This window comes from Equus przewalskii, chromosome 2 (assembly GCF_037783145.1).
Source record: "Equus przewalskii isolate Varuska chromosome 2, EquPr2, whole genome shotgun sequence".
Lineage (NCBI taxonomy): Eukaryota > Metazoa > Chordata > Mammalia > Perissodactyla > Equidae > Equus > Equus przewalskii.
The window spans coordinates 6,431,224-6,455,333 of NC_091832.1; the positions used below are offsets into that span (position 1 = coordinate 6,431,224).

The 24,110-nt window shown below is 41.4% G+C and overlaps 1 protein-coding gene across 6 annotated transcripts in view; it reads right to left on the reverse strand.

Annotated features, from left to right (window-relative positions):
• ZYG11A (zyg-11 family member A, cell cycle regulator) overlaps positions 1-24,110 on the reverse strand; it is a 78,380-nt gene that overhangs the window by 46,027 nt on the left and 8,243 nt on the right. For 3 of the 6 annotated variants that reach the window (XM_070609600.1, XM_070609599.1, XM_070609597.1), the window contains exon 2: positions 15,164-15,329. The exons of 1 other annotated variant lie outside the window; for it this stretch is intronic. In XM_070609600.1, coding sequence (XP_070465701.1) covers positions 15,164-15,329 — 166 coding nt within the window. Of the gene's footprint in view, positions 1-5,287; positions 5,465-15,163; positions 15,330-15,496; positions 15,593-24,110 lie in introns of those variants that run through there. 2 more of the 6 variants (XM_070609601.1, XM_070609603.1) reach the window with 2 other exon arrangements.

A 24,110-nucleotide genomic window follows, 5' to 3' on the forward strand; every position in this document is an offset into this window, starting at 1 on the left:
CACGTTAAGTAACGGGCACACAAGGTAATTAAACACCTGTGACCACAAGGAATTCACTAGCAATTATGTCTAGGAAGACAGGTTACATAAATAAATGATTACAATAGTACATTACATGCAGCAGTGATTTGTACACACCAGGTACTCAATTAGTACAGATGAGATTAACCTTGGGGAAGGTTCTGAAGACTATCAGTTTGCAGGGGGAAGGTGAAGGGTGGAAGAACATGTCAAAGACATGGAGGCACGTGACAGCAGATTAGTGGAAACAACCCTAAGTAGACCAGCACTATTGGAACCCAGTGTACAAGTGAGGCATGGCTGGAAATGAGTGGAGGGAAAGCTAGAGGGCAGATGGGGCCTGTACACCCAGCCAGGAAACTCAGACTTTTACCCTATGGAGAACGACTCAAAATTTTTAAGCAAAAAATGAATGGTCATAACTATATTTTTAGAAAGTCCAAATATGTAACAGTGTAAAGGAATTAGCATAGTGTTTGATGGGAGTGAGATGGGGCAAGAGATTATTAATGATTTTAATGATGAGAGATGAAAATTTAAACTAAGGCTGACAGAACATGTGGCTAAACAGACTGGGGGAAAGGGCTGAGGGAAAAGGTGTATCAACTGATGCCCACTTTGAGTCGGGCTGGGCTACTAAAGCAGGAGAAGGAAGCCCCCATACCTCAGGCTTTGAGGAAGAACTTAGTGCACTCACTTATACAGTTATTCAACAAACATCAAGTGCTCACTGTATGCGAAGTGCTATGCTAGATGCCAAGAATGGTGAATGACACAGACATGGCTCCTGCCATCATGGAGTTTACTTACACTCTAGAGGGAGAATACAGATATAAGGGAATACAGAACAAGCAGAATGCTACCAACGTTAAAAATGTAGTAAGTGTTCTAAAGGAAACAAATGAAAACATAATACAGGGATGGGAAAAGGGAGGAGGAGGACAAGAATCTTCTGTCTCTCTCTGGGTTTGAGGTGCTAACACTTAAGTTTACACTTAAAAGATGTGAAAGCAAAGGTAGCTGTCATTCCAGATAGAGAGAAGAGCTAATATCCTGATGGGGGACCAGCTTGGCTTTTTCTGTGAAATGAGAGAAAATCAGTGTGGCTGAACACAGCTGGTGAGGGGATACCCGCAGCTGACAGCCTAGAGACAGAGGCAAGAGTCAGATCTTGCAGGCCAGGGTAAGTAAGTGGCATTTTATCCTAAGTACAAGAGACGTCTTTGAAGAGTGACAGAAGAGTGGCCAGATCTGATTAAGATAAAAGAGAACTGTTCTCTGCTGTGTAGCAGATTTTGGTGAAGGGCAAAAGTGAACCACTTGAGAGACCAGGTGACAGGAAAGAAAAAAGGTGTCACTGATGGACTAGGAGGAAAAGAATGTTTGAGTTAAGTATTTTGAAGGTAGAAAACGTTTCAACAGAATCAAGGGAAGAGGGAGGAAGAATGAAAAATGACTCCTAAGTCATTGAACAATCAGGTAGATGATCAAGCCATTTTGGAGATGGGGGAAATGGTAGCAGAGTGGGTGCTGTGATGTGACACCCAGATCCCCTTTAGGAATAAAGGACATACTACTTGAGCTGAGGGAAGTGCCTCCAGATGACAGCCATCCTCTATGGGGACCATATCAGCTGAAAAGAGTTGCCTCACCCAAAGTGACACCACTTGCCCATGGAGACCTGCATCCAAAGACCGAGTTGGGCAGTATAAAGATCCAGCCCTGGGGCTGGCCCCATGGCCGACTGGTTAAGTTCATGTGCTCCACTTCGGCAGGCCAGGGTTTCGCTGCTTCGGATCCTGGGCGTGGACATGGCACCACTCATCAGGCCATGTTGAGGAGGCGTACCGCATGCCACAACTAGAAGGACCCATAACTAAAATATACAACTATGTACTGGGGGAATTTAGGGAGAAGCAGCAACTAAAAAAAAGAAAGAAAGAAAAAAAGAAGATTGGCAACAGTTGTTAGCTTAGGTGCCAATCTTTAAAAAAAAAAAAAATCCAGGGGCCAGCTCCATGGCCGAGTGGTTAAGTTCACGTTCTCCGCTCTGGCGGCCCAGGGTTTCACTGGTTCGGATCCTGGGCGCGGACATAGCACTGCTTGTCAGGCCACGATGAGGCGGTGTCCCATATGCCACAACTAGAAGGACCTGCAATTAAGATACACAACTATGTACCAGGGGGGATCTGGGGAGATAAAGCAGAAAAAAAAAAAAAGATTGGCCACAGTTGTCAGCTCAGGTGCCAATCTTAAAAAAGAAAGAAAAAAAAAAAATCCAGCCCTCACACCTCAACTCAACACAGATTGGAGTAGTTATTCTACCTTCAGGACACCCCACAAGATCAGCCAAGGTCTACTAGATACTATATATTTTAAGTCTACAATGCAGCACAAACATTTGGAATTAAACGGCATAGACAGTATTCAAAACCATGGGAATGAATGACCTGTAACAAGTAAAGGAGGAAGGACCAAGCACTGAAAGCATCTACATTTAAGGTCAGATAGTAGAATGAGGAGTAGTCATGATAACAACTAACAGTTACTGAATATTCTAAACATTTTAGATATATTAACTCTCTAAATCCTCATAAAATCCAATGAGATAGGTATTATTATTAGTCACACTTTACAGATGAGACGAGGCATAAGGAGTTAAGTAACTGGCCCAAGGAAACTTACCTACTAGCCATGACAGTATACAAACCCAAAGAGTCTAGCACCAGAGTCAGAGCTCCTAACCTTTAATCTGCACTGCATTTCAAGGGGAGCTGGATAAGGAGACAGATAAGCAGCAGCCACTGAGGTAGAAAGAAAACTAGAAGAATATGATGACTCAGCAGCCCAGAGAAGAGTTAGAGGACACCCAGGAGGCATCCTAGATAGTGGTTCTGGAGCTGAGAATAAAGTCCTGAGCTGAGAACTCTCCAGAATCAGAATACAAGTGGTAGCTAAACCAAAGAAAATTACCCAGGAAGTGTACAAAGTGAGAAGGGTGATGGAACCTTAAAGAACATAAAACATTTAAGGTGCATACAGAGAAATAGAAGTATACAAAGGAAATTGTGGAAGAGTAACCAAGAATACAAGAAAGAAAAAGTACTCTAAGCCAGGAAGACCTAGAGTAATCAATACCAAAAGTCAAACCTACAAGGACACCTAATGATTTAATTAATCTAGGCAATGGTCATCTATGGCCACCAAAATCATAAAACCAACCAGACAACCAGACTTTATTAACCCCCTTACGGAAGTCAAGGGCACTACAAAAAAAAGTCAAACCTGAACTAATCAAACCTCTACCTCTAACTTCCAATTTACAGGGTTACAGGGATCAGAAGGAACATGTCAAAATTACAGCACAAACAATGGCAAAATCCACACTGTGGGAAACTCTACACAACAAATAACCACAGTTTCTTTAAAAAATATAAAGTAAGTGGAAAATCCCAAGACAGATGTAGATTAAACAACACTTCTAAACAACAGGAGTCAAAGAAGGAATCTTAAGAAAAGTCTTAAAATATTTTGAACTAAATGAAAATGAAAACACAATTTATCGAAATTTGTGAGAGCAGTGCTTAGAGGGAAAGTTACAGCACTAAATGCATATATTAGAAAATAAAGATCTAAAATCAACAATCTAAATTTCTACCTTAAGAAAGTAGAAAAAGCAGCATAAATCAAATCAAAAGTAAGCAGAAGAGGGGGCCGGCCCAGTGACGCAGCAATTAAGTTTGCACGCTCCGCTTTGGCAGCCCACAGTTCACCAGTTCAGATTCCGGGTATGGACCTATGCACCACTTATCAAGCCATGCTGTGGAGGCGTCCCACACATAAAATAAAGGAAGATGGCCACAGAGGTTAGCTCAGGGTCAATCTTCCTCAACAAAAAGAGGAGGATTGGGGGTGGATGTTAGCTCAGGGCTAATCTTCCTCAAAAAAGAAAAAAGAAAGAAGAAATCAATGAAATTGAAAATCTGAAATCAATTGAGAAAAGCCAACAAAAACAAAAGCTGGTTCTTTGAAAAGATCAATAAAATCACTAAGCCTTTAGCCAGGCTAACTAAGAAGAAAGGAGACAAATTACTAATATCAGAAATGAAAGAGAGGACATCACTACAGATCCCATGGACATGAAAGGAATACCAAGAACAACTTGACGCCCACATATTTGATATCGTTGATGAAATGGACCAACTCCTAGAAAGACACAATCTACCAAAACTCACATAAGAAGAAATAATTATCTGAATGGGCTTAATAGATAAATTTAATCAATAATTAATAATCTTCCAAAACAGAAAGCACCAGGCCCAGATGAGTTCACTAGTGAATTCTACCAAATACTTAAGGAAGAAATTATAGCAATTCTCTACAATTTCTTTCAGAAGATAGAAGCAGAGGGAATACTTCCTAACTCATTCTTTGAGGCCAGCATTACACCAACACCAAAACCACACAGATATTACAAAAGAAAACTACAGACCAATCTCTCTCATAAGCACAGATGTAAAAATCCTCAACAAAATATTAGCAAATCTAATTTAACAATGTAGAAAAAGAATTATACACCACGACCAACTGGGATTTATCCCAAGTGTGCAAGGCTGGTCCAACATTCAAAAATCAATTAATGTAATCCATCACATCAAAAATCACATATGAAGGGGCCGGCCCCGTGGCTGAGTGGTTAAGTTAGTGCCAGTTCGAATCCTGGGCGTGGACATGGCACCGCTCATCGAGCCACGCTGAGGCGGTGTCCTACATACCACAATTAGAAGGACCCACAACTAAGAATACACAGCTATGTACCTGGAGGCTTTGGGGAGAAAAAGGAAAAATAAAATAAAATCTTTAAAAAAAAAAAAATCACAGATCAATAGATGCAAAAAAGCCCCACAGCATTTGACGAATCCAATACCTGATCATAATAAAAATTCTCAGTAAACTACAAATAGAGGGGAACTTCCTCAACTTGATAAAGACTATCTATAAAAGAATCTACAGTTAATACCATATCCAAGCGTGAGAAACTTAAAGCTTTCCCACTAAGATCAGGTACCGTCAACCCTCTGTGTCTGCATCTTCTGCCTCTGTGGACTCAACCAACTATGGATGAAAAGGCCAACACTGGCTATGTCTGTACTGAACATGTACAGACTTTTTTCTCGTCATTATTCCCTAAACAATACAGTATAACAACTTTTCACATAGCATTTACATTGTATTAGGTATTATAAGTAATCTAGAGATGACTTACATTATACAGTGGATGCAAATACTATGCCATCTTATCTAAGGGACTTGAGCATCCTTGGATTTCAGTATTTGCGAGGGGATCTAGTAAATAATCTCCCACAGATACCAAGGGATAATGGTATAAGGCAAGGATATGTCCTCTCACCACTCCTTTTAAACGTTGTACTGGAAGTCCTTGCTAATGCAACAAGACAAGAAAGGGAAATAATACAAAAGTCAATCACTTTCCTATATACCAACAATGAAAAGAGGAATTTGAAATTAAAAACACATTACCGTTTACATTAGCACCCCAAAACATCAAAATACTTAGATATAAATCTAACAAAAAATGTGTACAAGATCTAAGAGGAAAACTATAAAGCTCTGAAAAAAAATGAAAGAATAACTAAATAAATGGAGACAGATTCCGTATTCACAAATAGGAAGACTCGATATTGTCAAGATATCAGTTTTTCCCAACTTGATCTGCAGAGTCAATGCAATCCCAATAAAAATTACATCAAGCGGCTAGCTCCGTGGCCGAGTGGTTAAGTTCGTGTGCTCCGCTGCATGCGGCCCAGGGTTTCGTGGGTTCAAATCCTGGGCGTGGACATGGCACTACTCATCAAACCACGCTGAGGCAGCGTCCCACATGCCACAACTAGAAGGACCCACAACGAAGAATATACAACTACGCACTGGGGGGCTTTGGGGAGAAAAAGGAAAAAATAAAATGTTTAAAAAAAAAATTCCAGCAAGTTATTTTGTGGATATAGATAAACTGATTCTGAAGTTTATACAGAAAGGCAAAAAACCAAGACTAGCCAACACAACATTGAAAGAAAAGAACAAAACTGGAGGGCTGACACTACCTGACTTCCAGACATGACTTTATAAAGCTAGAGTAATCAAGACAGGGTGGTACTGGTGAAAGAACAGACAAATACATGAATGGGACAGAATGAAGAGCCCAGAAATAGACCCATATAAATACATTCAACTGATATTTGACAAAGGAGCAAAGGCAATTCAATGGAGCAAAGACAGTTTCTTCAACAAATAGTGCTGGAACAACTGGACATCCACATGAAAAAAAAACTCACCTAGACAAAGACCTTACACCCTTCACAAAAAGGATCAAAATGGATCATACAAGGTCTGGCCCCATGGCCGAGTGGTTAAGTTTGCGTGCATTGCTTTGGCGGCCCAGGGTTTTGCCAGTTCAGATCCTGGGCTCGAACACGGCACTGCTCATCAAGTATTGCTGAGGCGGTGCCCCACATGCCACAACTAAAAGGACCCACAAATAAAATATACAACTATGTACTGTAGGGCTTCAGGGAGAAGAAGGAAAAATTTAAAAACTAAATAAATAAACAAAATCTTAAAGAAAAAAAATGGAAACCCAAAACTACAAAACTCCTAGAAGATAACATAGGAGAAAACCTAGATGATCTTGGGTACAGTGATGTCTTTTTAGATACAGCACCAAAGACACACTCCATGAAAGAATTAATCAATAAGCTAGACTTTATTAGAATTAAAAACTTCTGCTCTGTGGGGGCTGGCCCCGTGGCCGAGTGGTTAAGTTCGCGCGCTCCGCTGCAGGCGGCCCAGTGTTTCGTTAGTTCGAATCCTGGGCGCGGACATGGCACTGCTCATCAGACCACGCTGAGGCAGCGTCCCACATGCCACAACTAGAAGAACCCACAACGAAGAATACACAACTATGTACCGGGGGGCTTTGGGGAGAAAAAGGAAAAAATAAAATCTTAAAAAAAAAAAAAAAAAAAAAAAAACTTCTGCTCTGTGAAAGACAATGTCAAGAGAATTAAACCACAAGCCAGGCTGGTAGAAAATAATTGCAAAAGACTTATCTGATAAAGGACTTATCCCCAATACACAAAGAACTCTTAAAACTCACCAATAAGAAAACAAACACCTCAACTAAAAAATAGGCCAAAGATCTTAACAAACGTCTCACCACAGAAGATATACTGATGGCAAATAAGCATATGGAAAGATGCTCCACACCATATGTTGTCAAGGAAATGCAAATTAAGACAGCAATGAGAGACCACTACACACCTCCCAGAATGGCCAAAATCACGAACACTGATAGAACCAAAAGCTGGAGAGGATGTGGAGCAACAGGAACTCTCCGACACTGCTGGTGGAAAGGCAAAATAGGATAGCCATTTTGGAAGACAGTTTGGCAGTTTCTTACAAAACTAAACGTATTCTCACCATATGATCTAGCAATCACATTCCTTGTTATTTACTCATAGGAGTAAGCCTTACGTCCACACAAAAACCTGCACAAAGATGTTTACAGCAGCTTTATTCACAATTGCAAAAACCTGGAAAGAGCCAAGATGTCTTTCTGTTGGTGAACGAATAAACTGTGGTACATCCAGACAATGGACTATTTTCCAGTACTAAAAAGAAATGAGCTATCAAAAAAAAGACATGCAGGAACCTTAAATGCTTATTACTGAGTGCCAGAAGCCAATCTGAAAAGACTACGTGCTGTATGATTCCAACTACACAACACTACGGGGACAGTAAAAAGATCAGCGGTTGCCAGGAATAGAGAGAGATGCACAGGCAGAGCACAGAGGATTTTTAGGGCAGTGAAAATACTCTGTATATTATAAGGAAGGAGATATATCATCATACTTTTGTCCAAACCCATAGAATGCACATCAAGAGTGAATCCTAAGGTAAATTACGGACTTCGGGTGATTTTTTTTTTTAAGGATTTTATTTTTCCTTTTTCTGCCCAAATCCCTCCAGTACATAGTTGTATATTTTAGTTGTGGGTCCTTCTAGTTGTGGCATGTGGGACACCGCCTCAACATGGCCTAATGAGTGGTGCCACATCCACATCCAGGATCCGAACTGGCGAAACCCTGGGCCACCAAAGCAGAGTGCGTGAACTTAACCACTCGGCCACAGGGCCGGCCCCAACATTAATTTCTTAATATTATCAAATATCCAGTCAGTGTTCATTTTGACTGACTGTCTTAGAACTGTCAAAGATCTTTGTTTGAATTAGTATCCAGATGAGGCCCATGTAATTGTGATTGGTTGATAAGCTTATCTATAGGCTTCTCCTCTATCTCTTGTATTATTTTGCAATATATATGTTGTGGGTGTATCTGTATCTTTGTGTGTATTTTTTTAAACACTTTATTTTTTTGTTGAGAAAGATTCGCTCTGAGCTAACATCTGTTGCCAATCTTCCTCTTTTTTTTCTTTTGCTTGAAGATTAGCTCTGAACTAATATCTGTGCCATTCTTCCTCTATCTTCTATGTGGGTTCCGCCACAATGTGGATTGACGAGTAGTGGAGGTCTGGCCTGGGATCTGAACCCGTGAACCCAGGCTGCTGCAGTAAAGTGCCCTGGGGCCAGCCCCTAAAGACTACTTTTTTTTAAAGCAGTTTTAGGTTGACAAGACAACTGAGAGGGAGGTAGAGATTTCTCAATAATCCTGCCCCTACACAGGCACAGCCTCCCTCATTATCGACATCACATCGGAGTGGTACATTTTTTATCAAGGATGACCCTACACTGTGGCATCATAATCACCCAAAGTCCAGGGGCCAGCTCCATGGCTGAGTGGTTAAGTTCACATGCCCCACTTTGATGGCCCAGGGTTTCACCAGTTCAGATCCTGGGCGTGGATATGGCACTGCTCATCAGGCCACATTGAGGTGGCATCCCACATGCCACAACTAGAAGGATCCACAACTAAAGCACACAACTATATACTGGGGGGATTTGGGTAGAAAAAGTAAAAGAAATAAAATAAATAAAACATTTTTTAAAATAAATAAATAATAAATAAAGCTGTGAGAAATTTTTTTTAGAAATTAACATGAAAAACTTTAAGTGTGAAATTAAAATTGTCTTAGATATATTTTAAAAGTCTCCCCTACCCAGCTACATGTACAGTTGAAATGATCTATCTGGGATTTACTTCAAAATATCTGGGGGCAGGGGAAGGGTGGGTAGAAGTATGGATGATACAAGACTGGCCATGAAGGGCCAGCCCGGTGGCACAGTGGTTGAGTGCGCATGTTCCACTTCAGCGGCCCCGGGGTTCACCGGTTCGGATCCCGGGTGCGGACATGGCACTGCTTGGCAAGCCATGTGTGGCAGGCATCCCACATAGAAAGTGGAGGAAGATGGGCATGGACGTTAGCTCGGGGCCGGTCTTCCTCAGCAAAAGGAGGAGGATTGGTAGCAGATGTTAGCTCAGGGCTAATCTTCTTCAAAAAGAGACTGGCCATGAGGGCTAGCCTCAGTAGTCTAGGGGTTAAGTGCAGCGTGTTCTACTTTGGCAGCCCAGGTGCAGTTCCCGCGCATGAACCTACAGCACTCGTTCATCAGTGGCCATGCTAGGTGAGGGCAAATCTCCCTCAGCAACAAAAAAAACAACTGGCCATGAGCTGATAAGTGTTGAAGCTGAATATCTTAAGGATTATTTAGTTTCTCTAGTTTTGTATATTTAAAAATATTTACAATAATTTTTAAAAGTCAAATCTATAGAGAGATTAGAAGGTTTAATAAATTTATCTTCCTCTCTCCCTAAACTCTATGCCTTCACTCTGAAAAATACATGGTACTCCAAGGGTAAAAGTCACAAGCACATAATGCATCTTCTTCTACTTAATCTTTGTGAAAATTTATTTAGCTGGTGATATATAGCATCTTTAGATTAAAGCTGAATATGAAAAACCTGGGGGGAAACTAAACACAAGGTAGCAGTCTCAGGGGTTCTTTAAGGGCAGCAGAGCCAAGGGTTTATTTTCATGGCCTTAGCCCCGAGCACACTGTCTGCTGAGTAGGAGAGACCTGACAAATAAGAAATGAAAACAGCCACAAGCCGATAGCTATTTCTAAGAAATTTGCCATAGGTCTCATAAAAGGTTATCAAATAGCCCACAAAATTCTGGCTAAACAATTCAGCACATTAAGTGAACATATTAAAGCACAGCGTGGCGGTTAAAAACAAGTCTCTAGAGCCAGAGTGCCTGGGTGCAAAGCCTGTCACTTCTGAGATACATGATCTCGGACAAAAATTTACTTAATTTCTCTGATCCTCAGTGTCTTCATCTGTAGAAAGGGATAATATGTATGTAAAGCTCTTGGTACAGTGTCTGCCAAATTGTTAGCCATTATAACTTCAATGGCCTTATAATTATAGAAACTTAAATAACATATGACTGAGACATTGCTCCTCTCCTCAACCGGGAAAAATTGATGTTTTCTTAGGTTTTTGTTCTTAGTTACCTATCAACTAAACCACAGAGCAAAAGTTCCCAATCTCAGCCTCAGTCACCAAATCTCCAGGAGCTTCACCCCTGTGAGGTTATCCTAAGGACTCTCAAACACCAAACCTACTCTGCCTCTGCCACAAATCAACTCTTGAGTCAATAAACATTGACTCTGCAAAGTACTTATCTCCAACCCCAACTGGAAAAAATAAATCTCATTTCCTTCTCTTTATCACCTCCCCTCAGACAGCAAATAACCCAGAATCCTTCAGAATGACTTTCCTCCCCACCAACACCAAAGACAGCTCTTCTCCCACCCTCACTACTTTCTTTCCTGTTTTTGTTCGGTTATCTGTCATTTCTTCTTTCTGAGGCAAATCCTATTCAACCAGGCTTATGATTCTACTCCTTCAGTTACCTCCAGTACTTTGGGTCATCAATTTTCAGCTCCTTTTTTTTTTTTGAGGAAGATTAGCCCTGAGCTAACATCTGCTGCCAATCCTCCTCTTTTTGCTGAGGAAGGCTGGCCCTGAGGTAACATCCGTACCCATCTTCCTCTACTTTATATGTGGGCCGCCTACGACAGCATGGCTTGCCAAGCGGTGCCATGTCCGCACCCAGGATCCGAACCGGCAAACTCCAGGCTGCCAAAGTGGAATGTGCGCACTTAACCACTGCGCCACTGGGCCGGCCCCAAGCTCTTATATTTTTAATGTTTCCCTCCTCATTGGCTTTTCCCTTTCTCCATACATTCAGAAGGGTCCGTGCTATCCCTTCCCCCACCAGCACCTTCATAAAAAGTTACCACCTCCTTTTTCTCTTCTTTCCTGTTAAATTTCTTAAGAGTACAGCTATATCCTATTTAGCATGAACAACAAAGAGGATTCAAAAACTCTTTCAATATAGAACTAGGCAAAAAATCGATAAGGAAGCGGATTAGCATAAGCCAACTAGATCCAACAGAAATCTACAGAAGTCATCGAATAACAGCAGAATATACATTCTCCTCGAGAGCACATGAACATTCTCTACAGAAGGCCCTATATATTAGCCCACAAAACAGATCCCAATAAATTTCAAAGAATTAAAATAAAGTATGTTCTCCAACTACAATGAAATGAAATGAAAAATTAATAACGAAGAAATTTGGGAACATCACAAGTATGTGGAAATTAAACAATACACTCCTAAAAAAACAATGGGTCAAAGAAATCAAAAGGGAAACTGGAAAATAATTTGAGATGAATGAAAAATGAAAACATACAAAAACTTATGGGATGCAGCTCAAGCAGTGCTTGAGGGACATTTATAGCTCTGATTGCAAATATTTAAAAAAGAAAATCTTGGGGCTGGCCCGGTGGCACAGTGGTTAAGTTCGCACGTTCCACTTTGGCAGCCTGGCTTTCGCCAGTTCGGATCCCGGGTGCGGACATGGCACTGCTTGGCAAGCCATGCTGTGGTAGGCGGCCCACATATAAAGTAGAGGAAGATGGGCATGGATGTTAGCTCAGGGCCAGTCTTCCTCAGCAAAAGGAGGAGGATTGGCAGCAGATGTTAGCTCAGGGCTAATCTTCCTCAAAAAAAAAAAAAAAGAACGAAAAGAAAAAAGAAAATCTCAAATCAATAACCTAAACTTCTACCTTAAGACACAGGAAAAACAAAACCAAACGAAACGAAGTGAGCAGGAAGAAGGAAATGATGAAGACTAGAGTAGAAATAAATGAAACGGCAGAAAGACAAGACAATAAAGTGGGGGGGAGGACGGAGATCAATGAAACCAAACGCTGGTTCTTTCAAAAGCTCAACAAACCTTTGACAAACCTTTGGCTCCACTGACGAAGAAAAAAAGCAAGAACTCAAATTACTAGGATGAGAAATGAAAGAAGAGATACAACTACTGATCTTGCAGAAATAAAATGGATTATAAAGGGATACTATGAACAACTGTATGCTGATAAACTACATAATGTAAATGAAATGCACAAATTTATAGAACAACACATGGGGCCGGACCCGTGGCCGAGTGGTTAAGTTGGAACGCTCCACTTCTGGCGGCCCAGGCTTTCGCCAGTTTGAATCCTGGGCGCGGACACAGCACCGCTCATCAAGCCATGCTGAGGCAGCATCCCACATGCCACAACTGGAAGGGCCCACAACTAAAAATACACAACTATGTACCGGGGGGCTTTGGGGAGAAAAAGGAATAATTTAAAAAAAAAAAAATTAAAAAAAAAAAAAAGAATAACAAACTACCAAAACTACCCAAGAAGAAATAGACAATATGAATAGACCTATAACTAGTAAACAGACTGAACTCACCACCAAAACACTACCCAAAGAAGCCAAGAGGGCTGCACTAGTGAATTCTACCAAACATTTAAAGAATATACACCAATTTTTCATAAACTCTTCGAAAAAACAGAAAAGAGGAAACACCTCCCAACTCCTTGAGGCCAGTATTACCCTGATATCCCTTAAAATAATGGATGCGTAAGTTCTTATCAAAATACCAGCAAATCTAACCTAGCAACATATGAAAAGAATTACACACCACGACCAAGTGAGATTTATCCCAGGAAAACAATGTTGGATTAACATCCAAAAAGCAATGTAATCCACACCATATTAATGAATAAAAAATAAAACCCACAGGAGCATTTCAACAGAGGCAGAACAATCCAACACCCTTTTCCTGATGAAAACACTCAACAAAGTGAAATAGAAGGGAACCTCCTCAGCCTATTAAAGGCCGCTACAAAAAACCCAAAGCTAACATCACTGAATGGTGAAAGACTAGAGGCTTTCCCCCTAAGATCAGGAAAACACAAGGACGTCTGCTTCAATACTTCAACTTCAGTGTTCAATACCTCAATACTGGATTGGAGGTTCTAACCAGCGAAACTGCACAAGAAAATGAAATAAAAGGCCTCCGAAGTGGAAAGGAAGAAGTAAAACTATCCCCATTTGCAGATGACATGATATTGTATATAGAAAATTCTAAAGAATCCACTAAACAATTATTAGAAGTAAAAAATGAGTTCAGAAAGTTTTTTAGGATATATGACCATCAAAAAAAATCAATCCTAGGGGCTGGCCCAGTGGCATAGTGGTTAAGTTCACGAGCTCTGCTTTGGCAGCCAGGGTTCGCCGGTTCGGATCCTGGGTGCCGACATGGCACTGCTTGGCAAGCCATGCTGTGGTAGGTGTCCCACATATAAAGTAGAGGAAGATGGGCATGGATGTTAGCTCAGGGCCAGTCTTCCCCAGCAAAAAGAGGAGGACTGGCAGTAGTTAGCTCAGGGCTAATCTTCCTGAAAAAAAAAAAGAAAGCAATTCTATGTATAATAATACCAAAAGAAAACACTTAGAAATAAACAAAAGTGTCAAACTTATAAACTAGAAAACATTGTTGAAAGAAATTAAAGGTCTATTTTAAATAAAGAGAAAGACATCCCACGCTTATGAATGAAAGATTCCAGACTGATAAGATGGCAAAACATTGGTGAAAATAATTAAAGATGATCCAAATAAACAGAAAGACATCATGATCATGGGTCAGAAGACTTAATTCTGAGAATACGGCAATATTCCCCCAAATTGATACACATATTTGATGCAATCCCCATTGGAATCCCAGCTGGATTCTTTGCAGAAACTGCCAAGTTGATTTGAAAATTCATATGGAAATGTAAGGAATCCAGAGTAGCCAAAACAATCCCGAAAAAGAATAAAGCTGGAAGACTCACACTTTCCAATTTCAAAACTCACTACAAGACAACAGTAATCAAGACACTGTGGTACTGACATAAGGACAGACATATCAATCAATACAACAGAACTGAGAGTAAAGAAATAAACCCACGAATCTACAGTCAACTGATTTTCAACAAGAGTGCCAAGACCACTCAGTGGGGAAAGAAGAGCCTTTTCAACAAATAGCACTTGGACAACTAAAGAGCCACATGCGAAAGAATGAAGCTAGACCCTTAAACCTCAATGGGAGGTAAAAGAAAAAATGTTAAAGCTTTATATTCACAACGAAAAGAATGGGAGATGAGACTACAGCCAACAGCATTTCAGAAGCTAGACAGCAGATAGATGAGCGATAGCTTGACTTAGTTCTCCACTATGGTCACTCTGCTAAGCCAACAGCAGGGCAAGCCTAGAAGCAAGACAGTTACCATCAACAGATCCCAGAAGAACTCTGAGATTCAACCTCCACACAAATAAAATGAGAAGAATTTTGGGGCCGGCCCAGTGCTGCAGCAGTTAAGTTCGCATATTCCACTTTGGTGGCCCGGGGTTTGCTGGTTCAGATCGCGGGTGCGGACCTACACACTGCTTGGCAAGCCATGCTGTGGTAGGCGTCCCACATATAAAGTAGGGGAAGATGGGCATGGATGTTAGCTCAGGGCCAGTCTTCCTCAGCAAAAGGAGGAGGATTGGCAGCAGATGTTAGCTAAGGGCTAATCTTCCTTAAAAACAAAAAAGGGAATAATTTCTATATTTCCCACCAAGTTATTGTGAGGAGCAAAACAGGAATTGTATGTGAAAGGGCTTTTCAGATAGTAACGTGTTATAAGAGTATGCTATAAAGGAGCCTTATCATTACCTTGCCACGTCATCACTCCAAGGAATCGATCAGCTACTTCCTGAGGGAAACTCCAATGCTCCGGAAGGCACAGGGTCCCATCAGACCTTTCAGAACACAATTTCTCCAGGTTAGCAATCAGGAAGTCCAGGCAGATGTTGACCAAAGAGTAGGGAGATGCCTCCTCCTAGCAAACAAACCCCCAAATAAACTTAGTTAGCATATATCTACAAAAACTCAACATCAAAGTGGGCATGCCATATATCAAACTACTTGATGAGGCCGCCTGAAGGTACATTCTCCTCACTCAACTAATGATTCACACGTAATAAACCACCTTATTCCAACTGTTACCTGAAGGGAAGATTTGATCTGTTGTAGCTTCTGTTGTATTTTGAAGAAATTTAAGTTATTCCAATCCCTCACTTATCGCCTGTTCTGTGCCAGCCACTAAAAGTACAGGGATGAGTAAGATACAGTTTTAATCCTTTTGGAGTTAACAGCTTAGTGGGGAATACAACCAAGAAATCTGACAATTTCAATACAACACAAAGAACTGTTCAAGCAGAGATCAATGGTCAATCATTCAACAAACATCTCTTCAGTGATTACTGTGTGCCAGAGGATAAGGCCTGCCTACTCTCACCTTCAAAGCATTCAGGAGGTAAAGGGTTGCCACACCCAGAGCACTGCGGAAGAGTAGGAAGTGACAGGGAGGTGAGACTGTAAAGGCCTATTTCTCCTCTAAGAGGGACTGGCATTTGTTCATTCAACAGATATTTGAAAGGCATGGCACCATATTAGACATGAATAGAAAGTGATAAGCCAGAGACTGATTGCTATCTTTGTCAAATGCTTCAACATGCAATTAATTCATTGACCTCCACATTACTTTCAATTGATTAAATTCCCTCCACGGTCCCAAGTGTAAATTTTATTGTTAGTACTTTCAAGTCAATCCTGACTCCTAGCACCCCTGTGCACCGGAGAGTGGAACCCTGCCCAGTCTTTTTGCTCCATTCTCTCACCTTCCAGTGCCACATCAGACAAGACTCCACTGCTATTCATAGGGTTTTCATAGCCAGTTTTTTTTTCAGAAGTGGGTGGCCAGGTCCTTCCGAGTTTGCCTAGGCTGGAAATTCCGGTGAAACCTGTCCACCATGGGTGACCCTGATGGTATTTGAAATACTGGTGGGACAGCTTTCAGCATCACAGCAACACACAGCCACCACAGTATGACGACTGAGAGATGGTGGTATGGCCACCATGATGAGCACGCCAATATCTTAAGCGCTAGACCACCAGGGATGGCTCAGTATAATTTACTGTAGAAAATAAAGTATAAATTACTCCTCTGCAAATACCCTCAACTCCTTGTTCCCTCCTCCCTGACACTCTCGAGACAAAACTCCATTTCTGGAAGAACTTCACTATCCACATTTTTTGTGTCAACACCCAGCAGCTAATCATCTATGGAGAGGGGGAGGATTCACCCAACATAGCATGTCACGGCAAATTCATAATCAGGAACTTCAAATGAGCCCTGAGTAGCTGGAAATCCTGTCACGTCTCTTCAGACAGGGCACTCTCCACCACTGGGCAAGAATTACTTCACGCAGTCTACTTGTTCTTCAGACCCATTTTATGCTGATCTCACTTCACTGAGAAAAACGAAGCCAAGTCACCAGCAAATTTAGCTGGAAACTGCATGCATCTTTCCCTTATTCTCTTATGTGGAAAATGTGTATCTCCTTGCAAGGACCAACACTTCCATATGTGCTGGCTGGATTTCATCCCTCTTGCCTTGGCCTCTCTCCTGTTATTTCTTCATTCATATATACATCTTCAAACTTTCCTTCTCAAAAGTGTCATTCTCTTTTGCTTTTGTTTTTGTTTTAAAGATTTTATTTTTCCTTTTTCTCCCCAAAGCCCCACAGTACATAGTTGTGTATTTTTCGTCACGGGTCCTTCTAGTTGTGGCATGTGGGATGCCGCCTCAGCGTGGCTTGATCAGCGGTGCCATGTCCGCGCCCAGGATTCGAGCCAGTGAAACCCTGTCCACCGCAGCAGAATGCTCGAACTTAATGACTCAGCCAGGGGGCTGGCCCTCTCAAATGTGTCATTCTTAACAAACAATTCATGCTCAATTATTTGCCTTAAAGAAACTCTCTGTTGACCCCCACATCCTCTTCAATTACTCTTCATAACTAAACTTCTCTGATGTTTACTCTACATGCTGTAATAATCACTTTCCTCCTCTTCATTTTTGTTTTTAATTGAAGTATAACTTACATTACAGTAGCAGAAAAAAATTATTTTGGTGTATACTAAGTTGTACGAGTTTCGATGAATGCATAGTCGTGTACCACCACCATTGTAAACAGTTTCATGACTCAAAAATCCCCTAGTGTCCCTTTGTAGAGAACTGCTCCCACTAACCCTACACAACCACCTCTCTGTGTTCAGTCCCCAGAGTCCTGCCTTTTCCAAAATGTCATATAGAGTCATACAGTATGCAGGCCTTTCAAATCTGGCTGCTTTCCCTTCACACAGTGCACCTCAGATCGCACGCTGCTGCCTGTTTCTGTCGTTCACTCCCCTGTGCACCTGAGAAGCGCTCCACTGCATGCGCTACAGCTGCTTTATTCACCAAGTGAAGGGCATTTTGAGTGTTTAAAGTTTCTGACAATGTGAAATAAAGCTGCTATAAATATTCATGTAACGGTTTGTGTGAACATAGTTCTTATTCTTCTTGGGCAGTTACCTAGGAACGGGACTCCTGGGTCCCTGGAATTCCATACCTCCTATATGTATGTGTTTAACTTTACGTAAGAAAGTGCCAGCCTGTTCTTGGAAAGTGGCTGTACCATTCTGCATTCCCAGAAGAATTCAGGAGAGTTTCAGTTGCTCCAAATCCTCACCACGTCAGAATTCATGTCATAAAAGAGGCAGGGAAGCAAAAGAATTCCCTGAAACAGTCTCAGCAGACTTCTACTTGGGTCTCAAAAGCCAGAATTGGTTCATACGCCCCTGGGAAAATGGAGATTATGGTTCCTGTGGGTAATTTCTATAGATGTATCTTCCAGGTCACTATTTCTCTATTCAGTGCTGTTTGCTTCTTCACAGTCTAATTGTACACTGTAATTTTTTCATTTTTTATTTTATCTTTAATTTCTCTCTCTCTCTCTTTTTTTTTTTTTTTTTTTGGTGAGGAAGATTGGCCCTGAGCTACTATCTGTTGCCAATCTTTCATTTTTTTTTCTCCCCAAAGCCCCAGTATATAGTTGTATATACTAGCTATAGGTCATTTTAGTTCCTCTATGTGGGATGTCGCCACAGCATGGCTTGATGAGTGGAGCCTAGGTCCACGCCCAGGATCCAAACTGGTGAACCCCAGGCCACCAAAACAGAGCACATGAACTTAAACCACTCAGACACAGGGTGACCCCCTATCTGTAATTTATTTGATGTAAATTTTAAATATATTTATTTTATAATGCATCAATAATTCCATTTCCTGAAGTGTCTGGAAATCTAATTCTGTTAGTTGTTGATTCTGTTGATTCTTACTGATGAAGGCCCATGTTTTGTGAATTAAAATTGTGAGCTGGTCTTTAATGAGATTTTATTTGTAAGACTGCTGTGAGGCCTGGGTAGAAGACATGCTACATCAGAGAGACTCTGCTAAATGCTAGTTACCCCAGGAGCATTACTGGGATCACTTTGATAATTTCCCAGCTATAGATTTCCTGAACCAAGCAAGAAATGTCAGTTAAAACTCTAAATTTGTGTGAGGACAGGCCTGTGATAGCAAATTTTTAGAATATATTTTTCTCACTCAAAATCCAAGCCAAAACTGACAAGCTTCCCTGTTTCTGTTTCCCTTTCTCAGAAGCAGATTTTTTTAGATCTATCATTTCACTGAAGTATAGTCAGCCTTTGTTCACCCGTATTAGTGATATATTTTATATAGAGATAAAGTTCGTAGTCTCCATTCAAACTCCCCACCTGGTTTTGGCAGCTACCCAGGCTCTAATCCCTGGTTAACACTGGTTTTTGTCAAAGCTTCAGGGCCTGAACACAGAGCTGACTTCCAGCTTCTCTGAATTGGGTGGGAGTGCTAGAGATCTCCTTTACTTTGCGTGTGAAAGTGTTTGTTACATTTTATCCAGAATAGTTTGAAGACTTTATATTATTTGCCATATTATTGGACATAGTCGCCCCGTTTAAAACATATAGCATATTAAAGATTAAATTCACATAAAAGATATTTAAAACGCACAAAATATTTAAATAATAGAATATGAAATATAAACATTTTAAAAATACTCTGTATTAACCACACCGCTTGATGAATATACCCATATTTTGGAATCCCTTATGTACCCCGCCCTGACGCTATTTCTCATCCCTTCACCCAGAGATTACCGTTATCCTAAATATTGATTAGTTATGCATGTTTCTGAACTTTATATAAATTTTACTGTAATATTCTGCTACTTGTTTTTGTTTTATGAATCAGTAGTATGTTTTAGAGATCTATCCTATGCCATTCATTCTTCAAATCACTCTATCTGGTTTCCAACCCCAACAAAGACCAGTAATGACTCTGCCTCGTTAATATTTGTCTACTGATTATGTGACTCTAAGTATCAACTATAACCCCAGGGAATTCTGGATTATTATCTCCAGGTCAGATCTCTCTTTAAGCCATCGTCTTAGATATTCATTCACGTGCCTCCCTGACATATCTATTTAACTGTGTCACAAACACCTCAAACTCACCAGGTACAAAACTGTACTTCCCCAGTGTTTCCCCACTCAGTAAATGGCATCACATCTATTCAGTTGCTTAATCTTTACTGACACTTCCTTGTCATTAAGCAACACCCCACACAAACACACATTTGTCACCTACCCCCCACCCGGATCCACTCTTTAACCTTCTCCACCCTGCTCTCTACTCCTGGAGATGAACTGTGTGGATCCTATGAATAGGCCCCCTTGCCCTCTCGTTGTCAGTTTAGTTCTGACAACATGAAGCTCTCAAAAAAGTCGGGAGGGAGGAGAATGAAGTTACAATAGAATGTGTATTAGTTTCTTAGAGTTGCTATAACAAATTACCACAAAATTGGTGGCTAAATACAACAGAAATTCATTCTCTCACAGTTCTGGAGTACAGAAGTCCAAAAATTAAGACGGAAGCAGGGCCATTCGCCCTCTGAAGGCTCCAGAGAAGAATTCCTTACCAGCTTCTGGTGGCTCCTGGCTTTCCTCAGCTTGTGGCAGCCTAACCCTAATCTCTGCCTCCATCTTCACATGGCCTTGTTCCCTGTGTCTCTATGTCTCAAATCTCCCTCCCTGTCTCTTTATCTAGGCTGGACCCTGAGTCAATACATATATAATATATAATAACATATATTATATATTTATAGTGTATATATATTTCTGTAAAACTTCACTAATATGAGACCAAAGTTCTAAAACAAAAACATGAAAGGATGAGGCAACAACAGCAACAGTCCACCCCAAATTTTAGGTGGACCCTAAATCCAGATGATCTCAATATCATCCACTTACCTATACTTGCAAAGACCCTATCTCCAAATAAGGTCAAATTCACAGGTTCCAGGGGTCAGGACTTAGACAAGTTTTACGGGAACATAATTCAACCCACTACAGATTATTTCCCCAGCTCACTTTAAGGTTGCCTTGGACTGGCTGTATCCCCCCAATCACTCCTTGAAAATCAGCTCTCTCTCCTCGCTATAGACTGAATGCTTGTGTTCCTCCAAAATTCTTATGTCAAAATTTAACCCCAATTTTATGGTATTTGGAAGTATGAACCTTTGGGAAGTGATCAGACCACATGGTAGAGCCCTCATGAATGGAATCAGCACCCTTGTAAAAGAGAGCCCAGAAAGCCCCCTTGCCCCTTCTGCCATGTGAGAACACAGCAAAAAGATGTCTATGAACCAGGAAGCGGGCTCTCACCAGACACCAAATCTGCCAGCACCTTGATCTTGGACCTCCTAGCCTCCAGAACTGTGAGAAACAAATTTCTGTCATTCATAAATCACCCAAGTCTATGCTATTTTTGTTACAGAAACCCAAATGGACTAAGCCACTCCTTTTAGGAGGTCCACAGGGCGAGGGGTGGCAACAGCTGCTGTTACTAGACACAGAGCAGTGCATTATTGTGGTTTTCCACACCTCACTCTTACTATCTTTGGAAGTACTCCTTTAATGACACTCTTATTGACGTACCCCTATTCTGAGTGTGTCATCTCTTCCTGCTGCCAGTATGATGTTAAATCTCCCAAATAAATATCTAGTTCATCCTCTTCTTTCTAGCTCCATGACCAATTTCTAACACAAGTCACTACCATCCAACTAAGAACACTGAAAAACTCCAAATAAGCTTCTCCACTTTGCTCCTAATCCTTTTCTAATCCATCTCTACTTGGAGTCTAGACTCATCATTTCTAAAATATAAACTGTACTATATAACTCTCCTAACATGTTTTAATGCGTACAAAGTAAAAAAGCAAAATAAACAAAAAACTGTATTTCTATACGCAACCAATAACTGGAAAACTAAATTTTAAAAATTTACAATAGCCTTTTAAAAACATCAAATATAGGCCCTACCCAAGAAGATAACAAAAATCTAGGTACTCAAAGTAGCATCCATAAAGTCCACCTTACAATAACATATCAGACATGGTAAGCAGCAAGAGAAAAAAAATAATAGTAGAAACAAATCCAGAAATAATTGAAATGACATAATTAGCAAAGACTTTAAAACAGATATTACAATTCATTGATATAAAGCAAAACATAAACATAATGATAGAATAAATATGGAATCTCAACAGAGAAATGGAAGATCTGAACAAGCTGCAAAGGGAACTTCTAGAGTGGAAAAATAAATAATACGGGGCCAGCCCCGTGGCCCAGTGGTTAAGTTTGTGCACTCTGCTTTGGCGGCCCAGAGTTTCCCCAGTTCGGACCCTGGGCACAGACATGGCAGCACTCATCAGGCAATGCTGAGGCGGTGTCCCACATGCCACAGCTAGAAGGACCCACAACTAAAAATGTACGACTATGTACCAGGGGGCTTTGGGGAGAAAAAAGAAAAGTAAAATCTTTAATAAATAAATAATACATTAGAGAAGAGTATCAACAGACTAGACACTATAAAATTAGAGATCAGTGAAATTGAAGGTAGTGCAATAAAAACTACAGCAGAAAAAGGCTGGGAAAAAAAATGAAGAATAGAGTCCCAAGGGACAATCTTAAGCAGTCTAATATAAATGTGTAATTAAACCTCCAGGGGCTGGCCCCGTGGCCAAGTGGTTAAGTTCATGTGCTCCCCTGCAGGCAGCCCAGTGTTTCGTCTGTTCGAATCCTGGGCGCGGACACGGCACTACTCAACAAACCACGCTGAGGTGGCATCTCACATGCCACAACTAGAAGGACCCACAACGAAGAATACACAACTATGTACCGGGGCGCTTTGGGAAGAAAAAGAAAAAAGTAACATCTTTAAAAAATGAAAAAAAACCCTCCAGAAGAGAGGAGATATTGGGGAGAAAAAATATTTTAAGAAACAATGGTCTGAGCAGCCTGGTGGCACAGCAGTTAAGTTCGCATGCTCTGCTTCGGCGGGGGATTCACCAGTTTGGATCCCGGGTGTGGACATGGCACCGCTTGGCAAGCCATGCTGTGGCAGGCGTCCCATATACAAAAGTAGAGGAAGGTGGGCACAGATGTTAGCTTAGGACCAGTCTTCCTCAGCAACAAAAAAGAGGACTGGCAGCACATGTTAGCTCAGGGCTAATCTTCCTCAAAAAAAAACTAATAATTTAAAATTTAAAAGAAAGAAACAATGGTCGACAAGGACAATATGCTATACTTGGATTACAGGAAATTGTTTTGTAATTTAATATTTACTGAATTACAAAGTTAATTCACTGGGTAGAAACAATAATAAAACAAATTTTAGGGCTTTCTTAAAAAAAAAATGTCCAGGGACCGGCCTGGTGGTGCAGTGGTTAAGTGTGCACATTTTGCTTTGGCAGCCCATGGTTCGCTGGTTAGGATCCTGGGTGCAGACATGGCACCGCCTGGCAAGCCATGCTGAGGCTCCAGGGTCCCACAGCCCCCCAGCAGGGAGGGCCTCTGCTTGCCATTGGCAGGGAGGCTCCGCACAGCATTTGGAACACCAGGAAGCTCCCTAGAGCAGAATTCCCCACAAGGCAGCAGCTTACAAGCCACCACCAGGCCTACGGACTCTGGCCGTGTCCCAGCCGAGGCAAGTGGCTCCCAGAGATCCTGTGAGAGTAAAGTGGGGCAGAGTAGAGCTCCGGTGAAACGACTACGTAGCCCAGGGGGGAACTTCAGGTTCTTACAGCAGCCTCAGTGAAAGCCTCTGTACAGCACTAGTGGAGAGGTCCCGACTGGCAATCGCAAGGCGGGAAGGCCCTGGGGCAAAAGCAGCACAGCTAAGTGAGCTAATGACAGACTGCAGAATATACCCATAGCTCTGCTGGGACCTATAGTGGACAAGTGTGATCTGGTGGGCTCTGTTAGGGACAAATCGGAGATTATAGGTGATCCTGCTCCTGGCTGATGGGAAAGCCCACAACACTGCTGCAGACCACAAGGAGGGAGTGCGTCTAGGTGGGTTGCAGCAGTAGGCACCAGCAGCCTTAGGTCCCCTTGCGACAGCCCGCACAACCAACGAGGGACCCCACAGGACCACTGTGACTAAGAGGAGGGGTCCAGACCCAGTCAGTAACAGCTGACAGGGTTCCTGGTTGGGGCAGTCTAAACAGCTGCCCCCACACACATACCAACTGCAACAAGTAGAAGCAGCAACTAAACTCTATCTGTATGCGGAGGCACAAACCCACGCCATCAAGCAGTATGAAAAAATATATTAAATCTCCAGAACAGAAGGAAA